The 13,842-nt window shown below is 45.5% G+C and overlaps 1 protein-coding gene across 1 annotated transcript in view; it reads left to right on the top strand.

The window, feature by feature from the left end:
• cfap57 (cilia and flagella associated protein 57) overlaps nt 1-12,594 on the top strand; it is a 45,006-nt gene extending 32,412 nt beyond the window's left edge. Inside the window, exons 19-23 of the mRNA XM_055882676.1 lie at nt 2,932-3,048; nt 7,843-7,977; nt 8,344-8,487; nt 8,870-8,999; nt 11,516-12,594. Coding sequence (XP_055738651.1) covers nt 2,932-3,048; nt 7,843-7,977; nt 8,344-8,487; nt 8,870-8,999; nt 11,516-11,694 — 705 coding nt within the window. The 3' untranslated portion in view covers nt 11,695-12,594. The remainder of the gene's footprint in view (nt 1-2,931; nt 3,049-7,842; nt 7,978-8,343; nt 8,488-8,869; nt 9,000-11,515) is intronic.
• The last annotated feature ends 1,248 nt before the right edge of the window (nt 12,595-13,842 follow it).

Here is a 13,842-nt window from a genome sequence, read left to right as displayed (position 1 = left end):
TAGAGCATGGCGCGTGCAATGTTCAATTCCCGCAACCACCAGTAGGTAAAACGCATGACTAAGTTGTTTTGGATAAAAGCATTGTCTAAATGGTGTATAATATTATATGATCATACAGGTGAGCAGCAGAAAAATCTGAAATACAGACATTCTTACTGCTGATCAAAATGCTACTATCGACTGTTCTAATGTTTTTACCCACCTGAATCATCAGCATTGACCGCTACATGTTCTCACTCATCGCACTTGCACATCTAACATGGGGAAAAAAGCCCACAAAAAATCCACAATTTCATATAACTGATCAAAATGCCATGACACACAGTACATTTGCCATGTTACATTTACACACGAAAGCACCCAGAATAGCCTGCATTGACCCCTCTCTCTAGCCCTGTATTGACCCCTCTCTAACCCTGCATTGACCCCTCTTTCTAGCCCTGTATTGACCCCTCTCTAGCCCTGTGTTGACCCCTCTCTCTAGCCCTGTATTGACCCCTCTCTAGCCCTGTGTTGACCCCTCTCTCTAGCCCTGTATTGACCCCTCTCTAGCCCTGCATTGACCCCTCTCTCTAGCCCTGCGTTGACCCCTCTCTCTAGCCCTGCGTTGACCCCTCTCTCTAGCCCTGCGTTGACCCCTCTCTCTAGCCCTGCGTTGACTCTCTCTCTAGCCCTGCATTGACCCCTCTCTCTAGCCCTGCGTTGACCCCTCTCTCTAGCCCTGCATTGACCCCTCTCTCTAGCCCTCCGTTGACCCCTCTCTCTAGCCCTGTGTTGACCCCTCTCTCTAGCCCTGTGTTGACCCCTCTCTCTAGCCCTCCATTGACCCCTCTCTCTAGCCCTCCATTGACCCCTCTCTCTAGCCCTCCGTTGACCCCTCTCTCTAGCCCTGTGTTGACCCCTCTCTCTAGCCCTGCGTTGACCCCTCTCTCTAGCCCCCCGTTGACCCCTCTCTCTAGCCCTGTGTTGACCCCTCTCTCTAGCCCTGCGTTGACCCCTCTCTCTAGCCCTCCATTGACCCCTCTCTCTAGCCCTCCGTTGACCCCTCTCTCTAGCCCCCCGTTGACCCCTCTCTCTAGCCCTCCATTGACCCCTCTCTCTAGCCCTGTGTTGACCCCTTTCTCTAGCCCTGCGTTGACCCCTTTCTCTAGCCCTGCGTTGACCCCTCTCTTTAGCTTTGTATTGACCCCTCTCTCTAGCCCTCCACTCAACACATGAGGATGCATGTAAGATGTAAGTGGACATGAATATGATGCTGCTGCAAACTGCAATAGCCTATATTGTGAGCTCATTGAGGTTGAGTACCCGGTGCTCTCTTCATAGCAGCATACCAGTAGGCTTTAAGTATAGTGTTACCTTTTCCGTTGGTAGATGGAGGCAGAGCCAGAGTAGATGGAGGGAGAGCCAGAGTAGATGGAGGGAGAGCCAGAGTAGATGGAGGGAGAACCAGAGTAGATGGAGGGAGAGCCAGAGTAGATGGAGGGAGAACCAGAGTAGATGGAGGGAGAACCAGAGTAGATGGAGGGAGAACCAGAGTAGATGGAGGGAGAGCCAGAGTAGATGTAGGGAGAGAGAGCCAGAGTAGATGGAGGGAGAGCCAGAGTAGATGGAGGGAGAGCCAGAGTAGATGGAGGGAGAGCCAGAGTAGATGGAGGGAGAGAGAGAGAGCCAGAGTAGATGGAGGGAGAGCCAGAGTAGATGGAGGGAGAGCCAGAGTAGATGGAGGGAGAGCCAGAGTAGATGGAGGGAGAGCCAGAGTAGATGGAGGGAGAGCCAGAGTAGATGGAGGGAGAGCCAGAGTAGATGGAGGGAGAACCAGAGTAGATGGAGGGAGGGAGAGCCAGAGTAGATGGGGGGAGGGAGAGCCAGAGTAGATGGAGGGAGAGCCAGAGTAGATGGAGGGAGAACCAGAGTAGATGGAGGGAGAGCCAGAGTAGATGGAGGGAGAGCCAGAGGAGATGGAGAGAGAGCCAGAGTAGATGGAGGGAGAGCCAGAGTAGATGGAGGGAGAGCCAGAGGAGATGGGGGGAGGGAGAGCCAGAGTAGATGGAGGGAGAACCAGAGTAGATGGAGGGAGAGCCAGAGTAGATGGAGGGAGAGGCAGAGTAGATGGAGGGAGAGCCAGAGTAGATGGAGGGAGAGCCAGAGTAGATGGAGGGAGAGCCAGAGTAGATGGAGGGAGAGCCAGAGTAGATGGAGGGAGAGGCAGAGTAGATGGGGGGAGAGCCAGAGTAGATGGAGGGAGGGAGAGCCAGAGTAGATAGAGGGAGGCAGAGCCAGAGTAGATGGAGGGAGAACCAGAGTAGATGGAGGGAGAGCCAGAGTAGATGGAGGGAGAGGCAGAGTAGATGGAGGGAGAGCCAGAGTAGATGAAGAGCCAGAGTAGATGGAGGGAGAGGCAGAGCATTGACCACTTCAGCTCTTCACTCAGTGTCACACATAAAACATTAGGAACACTTTCCTAATATGGAGTTGCATCCCCCCTCCCCTTTTGTCCTCAGAACAGTCTCAATTCGTCAGGGCATGGACTCTACAAGGTGTCAAGTGTTCCACAGGGATGCTGGCCCATGTTGACTCCAATGCTTCCCACGGTTATTAAGTTGGCTGGATGTCCTTTGGGGGGTGGACCATTCTTGATACACATGGGAAACTGTTGAACTAACCCTACACTCATTAAAAACCCACTACCCTAAGGCCGTCTCAATTCTAAAAAATATATTATTTAACCTGTCTCCTCCCCTTCAGCTACACTGATTGTAAGTAGATTTAACAAGTTACATCAATAAGGGATCAAAGCTTTCACCTGGATTCACCTGGTCATTCTATGTTACGGAAAGAGGTGTTCCTAAATAACGTTTTGTATACTCAGTTTTATGTATTGTAGCACTCATTGAGATTGACTGACTGGCCAATGGATGCTCTCTTTGTTAGATGGAGGGAGAGCTGGACCAGGTCCACAAGAGGAACACTCAGCTGGAGCTGAACATCACTGAGCTGAGACTCAAACTGAAAGCCACCGATAAGGAGATGCACAGGGAGACCCAGAGGGTGAGAGAGGCTGGAGGACGCCTGTCTGTTGTACATGAGAATTGATGAGACTCAGAGAGGTTTTGGGGGGGATTATGGGGAGAGCGAGAGAAGGCTCATACCAAATATTTCACTTCACCTCATGAAAACACTGTACGTAGTAGAGAATCTTAAAGACATGGACAATAACCACCTATTCTGAAAGGGACCCCTAGCCCCTATGTCATATGCACTTGTACACTATGCATGTCTTTAACTGCTATGTACTGTATACAGTCGTGACCAAAAGTTTTGAGAATGACACAAATATTAATTTCCACAAAGTTTGCTGCTTCAGTGTCTTTAGATATTTTTGTCAGATGTTACTATGGAATACTGAAGTATCAAAGGCTTTTATTGACAATTACATAAAGTTGATGCAAAGAGTCAATATTTTTTTCACGACCTCTGCAATCCACCCTGGCATGCTGTCAATTAACTTCTGGGCCACATCCTGACTGATGGCAGCCCATTCTTGCATGATCAATGCTTGGTTTGTCAGAATTTGTGGGGTTTTGTTGGTCCACCCGCCTCTTGAGGATTCACCACAAGTTTTCAATGAGATTAAGGTCTGGGGGGTTTCCTGGCCATGGACCCGAAATATCGATGTTTTGTTCCCCGAGCCACTTAGTTATCACTTTTGCATTATGGCAAGGTGCTCCATCATGCTGGAAAAGGCATTGTTCGTCACCAAACTGTTAATGGATGGTTGGGAGAAGTTGCTCTCGGAGGATGTGTTGGTACCATTCTTTATTCATGGCTGTGTTCTTAGGCAAAATTGTGAGTGAGCCCACTCGGTTGGCTGAGAAGCAATCCCACACATGAATGGTCTCAGGATGCTTTACTGTTGGCATGACACAGGACTGATGGTAGCGCTCACCTTGTCTTCTCCGGACAAGCTTTTTTCCAGATGCCCCAAACAATTGGAAAGGGGATTCATCAGAGAAAATGACTTTACCCCAGCAGTCCAATCCCTGTACCTTTTGCAGAATATCAGTCTGTCCCTGATGTTCTTCCTGGAGAGAAGTGGCTTCTTTGCTCCCCTTCTTGACACCAGGCCATCCTCCAAAAGTCTTCGCCTCACTGTGCGTACAGATGCACTCACACCTGCCTGCTGCCATTCCTGAGCAAGCTCTGTACTGGTGGTGCCCCGATCTCGCAGCTGAATCAACTTTAGGAGACGGTCCTGACGCTTGCTGGACTTTCTTGGGCACCTTGAAGCCTTCTTCACAACAATTGAACCGCTCTCCTTGAAGTTCTTGATGATCCGATAAATGGTCGATTTAGGTGCAATCTTACTGGCAGCAATATCCTTGCCTGTGAAGCCCTTTTTGTGCAAAGCAATGATGACGGCACGTGTTTCCTTGCAGGTAACCATGGTTGACAGAGGAAGAACAATGATTCCAAGCACCACCCTTCTTTTGAAGCTTCCAGTCTGTTATTCGAACTCAATCAGCATGACAGAGTGATCTCCAGCCTTGTCCTCGTCAACACTCACACCTGTGTTAACGAGAGAATCATTGACATGATGTCAGCTGGTCCTTTTGGGCTGGGCTGAAATGCAGGGCTGAAATGCAGTGGAAATGTTTTTGGGGGATTCAGTTAATTTGCATGGCAAAGAGGGACTTTGCAATTAATTGCAATTCATCTGATCACTCTTCATAACATTCTGGAAAATATGCAATTTGCCATCATACAAACTTAGGCAGCAGACTTTGTGAATATTAATATTTGTGTCATTCTCAAACGTTTTGGCCACGACTGTACTCTCATGAGGTTGAATGGAAGATATAGTTAGAGCAGGGGGTCTCCGATAGGTAGATCGCCAGCTACCAGCCCAACGACGAGCAGCTCGCCAATCTCAAAGTACATTAATTTTTTAATGTGTTCTGTATTTATTTAACCTTTTATTTAGCTAGGCAAGTCAGTTAAAGAACAAATTCTTATTTACAATGACGGCCTACCCCCTGCCAAACCCTAACCCGGACGGCGCTGGGCCAATTGTGCACCGCCCTATGTTACTCCCGATCACGGCCGGTTGTGATACAGCCCGGGATCGAACCAGGGTCTGTAGTTACACCTCTAGCACTGAGATGCAGTACCATCGACTGCTGCGCCACTCGGGAACCATCAGACTGTCATAAACATAAAACTCCCAGCTACTATCCAATCAAAGCCACATTGAGATTATCCCACCCTTGGTTAGACACGTAACACAATATCTGCCTATTCATTTCCAGCAATATTGCCCGTCTGTCTCTGTTTGATGCGTGCGTCAGGCCTTATGTAGCCAGTTAGCGATGCTAATGATAACTAGTGTCTTGTTTGTTGACAGAAAGGCTAAAAATTCCTTCTCAGCTAAATGTAAACTGCAAAGTAGGCATACCTGACAGAAAGATATCATCATTATTTGTATAATTTGGGTGGCAATTGATTTGCTAACTCTGCCATGACATGTGCTGCAGCAGTAGGCCTAACAGCAGAAACATCGCTAGACCGACACGTTCCTCTCTTGCTAGATGCACAATTAAAGGGGAATTACACTCAAAAATCAAAAAAAAAAAAATTTCAGACGCAACAAATTGTCTTCTGATGTGATTTAAGCATTGACATGGACTCATAAAATCCTTTTTTTTCTCTTTCAATTAACATTTTTAATATTGAGAGTAAAAAAATCCTTAACCAGGAAAAATAAAACAGAAAAACAGAATTCAGAAAAATACAAAAGAGAATTTTATGGGGCCTGTCATGCCAAATTCTGTTTATTAACCATTACATTACCAGGTATATTGACAGAAAATGCATACAGTTGAAGTCGGAAGTTTACATACACTTAGGTTGGAGTCATTAAAACTTGTTTTTCAACCACTCCACAAATTTCTTGTTAACAAACTGTAGTTTTGGCAAGTCAGTTTGGACATCTACTTTGTGCATGACACAAGTAATTTTTCCAACAATTGTTTACAGACATATTATTTCACTTATAATTCACTGTATCACAATTCCAGTGGGTCAGAAGTTTACATACACTAAGTTGACTGTGCCTTTAAACAGCTTGCAAAATTCCAGAAAACGATATCATGACTTTAGAAGCTTCTGATAGGCTAATTGACACAATTTGAGTCAATTTGAGGTGTACCTGTGGATGTATTTCAAGGCCTACCTTCAAACTCAGTGTCTCTTTGTTTGACATCATGGGAAAATCTAAAGAAATCAGCCAAGACCTCAGAAAACAAATTGTAGACCTCCACAAGTCTGGTTCATCCTTGGGAGCAATTTCCAAATGCCACGCAGCCGTCATACCACTCAGGAAGGAGACACGTTCTGTCTCCTAGAGATGAACGTACTTTGGTGCGAAAAGTGCAAATCAATTCCAGAACAACAGCAAAGGACCTTGTGAAGATGCTGGAGGAAACAGGTACAAAAGTAACTATATCCACAGTAAAACGAGTCCTATATCGACATAACCTGAAAGGCCACCCAGCAAGGAAGATGCCACTGCTCCAAACTGCCATAAAAAGTCAGACTACGGTTTGCAACTGCACATGGGGACAAAGATCGTACTTTTTGGAGAAATGTCCTCTGGTCTGATGAAGCAAAAATAGAACTGTTTGGCCATAATGACCATCGTTATGTTTGGAGGAAAAAAGGGGGAGGCTTGCAAGCCGATGAACACCATCCCAACCGTGAAGCACGGGCGTGGCAGCATCATGTTGTGGGGGTGCTTTGCTGCAGGAAGGACTGGTGCACTTCACAAAATAGATGGCATCATGAGGGTGGAAAACTGTGACTATCTATATTGAAGCAACATCTTAAGACATCAGTCAGGAAGTTAAAACTTGGTTGCAAAATGGGTCTTCCAAATGGACAATGACCCCAAGCTTACTTCCAAAGTTGCGGCAAAATGGCTTAAGGACAACAAAGTCAAGGTATTGGAGTGGCCATCACAAAGCCCTGACCTCAATCCTATAGAAAATTTGTGGGCAGAACTGAAAAAAATGTGCGAGCAAGGAGGCCTACAAACCTGACTCAGTTACACCAGCTCTGTCAAGAGGTATGGGCCAAGATTCACCCAACTTATTGTGGGAAGCTTGTGGAAATCTACCTGAAATGTTTCACTTAAGACAGGGAATTTTTACTAGGATTAAATGTCAGGAATTGTGAGTTTAAATGTATTTGGCTAAGGTGTATGTAAACTTCCGACTTCAACTGTATATTGTACACCAAGGTCCCGGGGAAGAGTTGCAGGGTAGGAAATAATGTGCCTATTTGAAAGCATTAAAAAAAATTGTAGCTCGCAAACTTTCATTTTTTATAAAGTAGCTCTCGTGTTAGATAAGGTTGGAGACCGCTGAGTTAGAGTATATAGGCCTAGTTCAAGGACATAGCCCAATGTTTACATATTTTGCATTACTCATCTCATATGTATATACTGTATTCTATACTATTCTACTGTATCTTAGTCTATGCCGCTCTGACATTGCTCATCCACATATTTATATATTCTTAATTCCTTCCTTTACTTTAGATTTGTGTGTGTTATTGTGGAATTGTTAGATATTACTGCACTGTCAGGGCTAGAAACACAAGCATTTCGCTACACCCGCAATAACATCTGGTGAACAGGTATATGTGACCAAGAACATCTGGTGAACACGTGTATGTGACCAATAACATTTGATTTTGATTTGATGATGTACATAAACAAAGTATATGAATACATCTGTCGGGTAATTCCCGAAACCATCATTGTCTACTCTTGCTCTCTTCACCCAGGTGAGGGACGTGGAGGCCCTGGTACGCAGGTTCAAGACAGACCTCCATAACTGTGTAGGCTTCATCCAGGAGCCTAAGAGGTTAAAGGATAATATCAGAGAGCTCTATGACCACTACGTCCAGCAGAGTGATGTGGTGAGATGGCTATACGTGCCAGTGGACGCACGCACACACATACATACACACACACTAAAAAGTATTCTGTGTGGAAGGTTATGGCAGGACGAGACAGGACGATGATGCACACACACACACACACACAGACACATATACACACATGCACTCAAGTGCTGCTCTGCATGCTGGCTCACAGACACACACTTAACACAGATTAGTTGGATGTATTTCTAAAATGTTTTTGATAAAGTACCTCTTTAAGGGAATGAATTACCAGTTAGCATCCGGCATAAATATTCAGTAAACACAACACACATGCTAGTAAAATGAATGTTTGTGTGTGTGTGTAATGTCTGTGTGTAATGTGTGTGTGTGTGTGTTGAGGTGGACATAGTGGGTGTGGACGCAGACATCCAGAGGGAGTACAGTCGTCAGAGGGAACACCTGGAGAGGAATGTGGCGTCTCTGAAGAGGAAGCTGGCCAAAGACACAGAGGTCCACCGGACAGACAACGTCAAGATCATGAAGGTGGGAGGGAGAGACGCTCGGGCAAAATGGGTTAGGAAAAGCCATCGGTCTGAGAAGACAATGCTTCAACGTGAAAACCAGGGTTGTGTTCAGTAAGGCACACTGTAGCAAAGCATTTTGTAACCAAAAACGAAAATCTGTTCTTATTAGATAAATTCAGGCAGTACCTACCCAGTTCAAAAGGTTTTCCCCCGACTGAACATGACTTTTCAACCAGAAAATTATGACGTCTACTACCCAATTTTGAGAGCTGGGAATTGACTTTCCATGATATATAGTGTGGTTTATTCACATTCCATATTCCACTAATTCAATTCCACTGATATTTCAAAATCCTAATTTCAGTTTAGCACTGATGTTCAGTTTCATGTCTCTTTTCCAGGAGAACGTGTCTCTGATAAAGGAGATCAATGATCTGAGGCGGGAGCTGCGTCTGGTGAGGACTCAGGTCCACGACTATAAGAGCCAAATGGGCATCAGCAAAAAGAAACTGAGCTCCTCAGACCTCACTGGTGACTGGACCCTCACACACAACAATATCTGATGTTCACTATAACCCAGATAACAGTTTGACCTGAGAGTTGATCTGTTTCTACTTTTTTTATTGGTTCATCCTGCGTTCACACTTCTGACCTTTATTTGACCTTTTTGTTCCGTCTTCAATAATGGAATCCTTTGTTGCAAACGCTTAGCTAGTAAATTTGTCCCCAGTTTATCTTCAATAGTTTTGAATACGTTCTTGTTTCTATGTAGTGATGGAACAACTTCCCATGCATTCTAAAATGAAAGAAATTTATTCATAAATTAACATTCATGCAAGAAAAATATGACCCTCTTGACCACTCTGCGTCACCGTAGTGTAAACCTAACCTCTGACCTCTGTATCCCCAAGGCGCTGACCTCTGTATCCACATAGCACTGACCTCTGTATCCACATAGCGCTGACCTCTGTATCCCCATAGCGCTGACCTCTGTATCCCCATAGCGCTGACCTCTGTATCCCCATAGCGCTGACCTCTGTATCCCCATAGCGCTGACCTCTGTATCCCCATAGCGCTGACCTCTGTATCCCCAAGGCACTGACCTCTGTATCCCCATAGCGCTGACCTCTGTGTCCCCATAGCGCTGACCTCTGTATCCCCATAGCGCTGACCTCTGTATCCCCATAGCGCTGACCTCTGTATCCCCATAGCGCTGACCTCTGTATCCCCATAGCGCTGACCTCTGTATCCCCATAGCACTGACCTCTGTATCCCCATAGCACTGACCTCTGTATCCCCATAGCACTGACATCTGTATCCCCATAGCACTGACCTCTGTATCCCCATAGCACTGACATCTGTATCCCCATAGCGCTGACCTCTGTATCCCCATAGCGCTGACCTCTGTATCCCCATAGCACTGACCTCTGTATCCCCATAGCACTGACCTCTGTATCCCCATAGCACTGACCTCTGTATCCCCATAGCGCTGACCTCTGACCTCTGTATCCCCATAGCGCTGACCTCTGACCTCTGTATCCCCATAGCACTGACCTCTGTATCCCCATAGCGCTGACCTCTGTATCCCCATAGCACTGACCTCTGTATCCCCATAGCACTGACCTCTGTATCCCCATAGCGCTGACCTCTGTATCCCCATAGCGCTGACCTCTGTATCCCCATAGCGCTGACCTCTGTATCCCCATAGCGCTGACCTCTGTATCCCCATAGCACTGACCTCTGTATCCCCATAGCACTGACCTCTGTATCCCCATAGCACTGACCTCTGTATCCCCATAGCACTGACATCTGTATCCCCATAGCACTGACCTCTGTATCCCCATAGCGCTGACCTCTGTATCCCCATAGCGCTGACCTCTGTATCCCCATAGCGCTGACCTCTGTATCCCCATAGCACTGACCTCTGTATCCCCATAGCACTGACCTCTGTATCCCCATAGCACTGACCTCTGTATCCCCATAGCACTGACCTCTGTATCCCCATAGCACTGACATCTGTATCCCCATAGCACTGACCTCTGTATCCCCATAGCACTGACCTCTGACCTCTGTATCCCCATAGCACTGACCTCTGTATCCCCATAGCACTGACCTCTGTATCCCCATAGCACTGACCTCTGTATCCCCATAGCACTGACCTCTGACCTCTGTATCCCCATAGCACTGACCTCTGTATCCCCATAGCACTGACCTCTGTATCCCCATAGCGCTGACCTCTGTATCCCCATAGCGCTGACCTCTGTATCCCCATAGCGCTGACCTCTGTATCCCCATAGCGCTGACCTCTGTATCCCCATAGCACTGACCTCTGTATCCCCATAGCACTGACCTCTGTATCCCCATAGCACTGACATCTGTATCCCCATAGCACTGACATCTGTATCCCCATAGCACTGACCTCTGTATCCCCATAGCGCTGACCTCTGTATCCCCATAGCGCTGACCTCTGTATCCCCATAGCGCTGACCTCTGTATCCCCATAGCACTGACCTCTGTATCCCCATAGCACTGACCTCTGTATCCCCATAGCACTGACCTCTGTATCCCCATAGCACTGACCTCTGTATCCCCATAGCACTGACCTCTGTATCCCCATAGCACTGACCTCTGTATCCCCATAGCACTGACCTCTGACCTCTGTATCCCCATAGCACTGACCTCTGTATCCCCATAGCGCTGACCTCTGACCTCTGTATCCCCATAGCACTGACCTCTGTATCCCCATAGCGCTGACCTCTGTATCCCCATAGCGCTGACCTCTGTATCCCCATAGCGCTGACCTCTGTATCCCCATAGCACTGACCTCTGTATCCCCATAGCACTGACCTCTGTATCCCCATAGCGCTGACCTCTGTATCCCCATAGCACTGACCTCTGTATCCCCATAGCACTGACCTCTGTATCCCCAAGGCGCTGACCTCTGTATCCCCATAGCGCTGACCTCTGTATCCCCATAGCGCTGACCTCTGTATCCACATAGCACTGACCTCTGTATCCACATAGCACTGACCTCTGTATCCCCATAGCGCTGACCTCTGTGGAGGGGAGGGGTTTGGTGGCGAGGCTGAATTTCGAGGAGGAAGCGGAGCGTATCATCCAGCTGCAGCGCGTGGAGATCCAGAGGCTGAAGATGCAGATGCAGGGCCAGGTCCACTCCCTAAGACCCCCCTCTAGCAGCACTAAGCTGCCCGTACTCACCACTTGATCCTGGGGGAGGAGAGGAGGAGGAGGAGGAGGAGGTTGGAGAGGGGTTGTGATGGTTAACACGAGTTAAGAGTTATTGGTTAAAAGCTAAAAGTTATTGTTTTTCTTTAAAATCATTTAGCAGAGTTTGATTGAGCTTGCCTGGCACAATGGAGTGAGTAGAACAGACCATAAACGTGCAGCATTCCAGGTTGGCTCAATCAAACGCTGAGCGAAAATAAATACTATTTGAACCCAGGTCTGATTAGGATCCTGAAGGAACTCCGTTTTAATGGAATGAACCTTGGTGGACATGAACAGTAGACTTGGCATATACCCAATGAACTACATACATGTAGAGATACATGTACTGATTATACACAGAGGTAGCTGAGGGCATCTAGCCTGGTCCCAGATCTGTTTGTGCTGATTTGCACGACAACGATCATAGGAGTTGGCTATACAGCACAAACTGATCTGGGACCAGGCTAGAAGCCACCTACAGAAACACAGGGCCAGGGGATTGATCAGGTGGTCTGCCCACAATATCTATCACATAGTCACACTGAGTGAAGCATTGAAAACACAATTTCAACAGTCAAATACGAGCAGAGAGTATTTCTATTATATAGTCGGGCAATAAGAAGCTATTTGTGTTATGTGTGTTGTAAATAAAGATTTTACATTTTTCCTGAAATATGTGTTTGGATGTATTACATGTCGTGTGGGGCGGCAGGGTAGCCTAGTGGTTAGAGCGTTGGACTTGTAACCGAAAGGTTGTAAGATCAAATCCCTGAGCAGACAAAGTAAAAATCTGTTCTGCTCCTGAACAAGGCAGTTAACACACTGTTCCTAGGCCATCATTGAAAATAAGAATTTGTTTATAACTGACTTGCCTTGTTAAATAAAGGTTAAAACAAAATGTGTAATGGAGTTGACTGTAGAGTAGAATAAAACTCTCAAATACGTAACAGTCTTCCACTGATAATGTAATGATTACAACACCTAGTTATTTTGGATACTTTATTTTCCGAAGAACAAAACTGTTGAAATTTCAAGAAATATAAATTGCAACTTTGCTTCTAACCACTAAAATATAAACAAATAAATCAGGATGTTAAAGGAAAGGGTATTTGTATAAATAAATACGCTTCAATGTAAATTCATGAGACAGGTATGAAATGTGCTACACAAATGAATGTCTTACACAGGTCCCGTGTGGCTCAGTTGGTAGAGCATGGCGCTTGCAACGCCAGGGTTGTGGGTTCAATTCCCATGGGGGGACCAGGATGAATATGTATAAACTTTCCAATTTGTAAGTCGCTCTGGATAAGAGCGTCTGCTAAATGACTTAAATGTAATGTAAATGTCTTATTATTATTAGTAGTAGTAGTAGTACTTGTATGTGTATACAGTCTGAAGTGAGTATAGAGAACATGATTACCAGTAATAACATATATTCATACATTTTACAAAGTTAGAACCATAGAGTTCCTATTAACTTATTAGAGTGGTTATATACCCTCAAAGTTTCAGAATGAGTTGAAAATGGCAGCCATCTTGGTCAGGGAGAAATCCAAACCAGTCTAATGGCAGTAGAGACATAGGTGATGAATTTCCTGCTTTTATTTATGCAGGAAAATAAAAGTATGGCATGTGATTATATCAGAAAGTGTGTAATGGAATTATAATCAACCTAAAATATTATCATATATAAATATAATAGAGTTTATATGTTTTTTATACAAATGTTCTATATAAATAGCCTCTATATGTAAAAAGACCATAAATGTAATATATATAGTACCAGCCAAAAGTTTGGACACACCTACTCATTCAAGTTTTTTTTTTTTGTGTGACTATTTTCTACATTGTAAAATAATATGAAATAACACATATGGAGTCATGTAGTAACCAAATTAAAACTTCTTAGGGCCAGGCCCCTTTTTTCTCAATTTCCGCCTGAATGACGTGCCCAAAGTTAACTGCCTGTTGCTCAGGCCCTGAAGCCAGGATATGCATATAATTGGTACCATTGGAGAGAAAACACTGAAGTTTGTAGAAATGTTGAAATAATGTAGGAGAATATAACACAATAGATATGGTAGGAGAAAATCCAAAGAAAAACCAACCGGAATCTTTTTTTTTTGAGAGACCATCCACTTACAAT

This window comes from Salvelinus fontinalis, chromosome 26 (genome assembly GCF_029448725.1).
Source record: "Salvelinus fontinalis isolate EN_2023a chromosome 26, ASM2944872v1, whole genome shotgun sequence".
Classification (NCBI taxonomy): Eukaryota; Metazoa; Chordata; class Actinopteri; order Salmoniformes; family Salmonidae; genus Salvelinus; species Salvelinus fontinalis.
The sequence above is the reverse complement of the archived record's forward strand: the minus strand, read 5'-3'. Positions and strand labels throughout refer to the sequence as shown.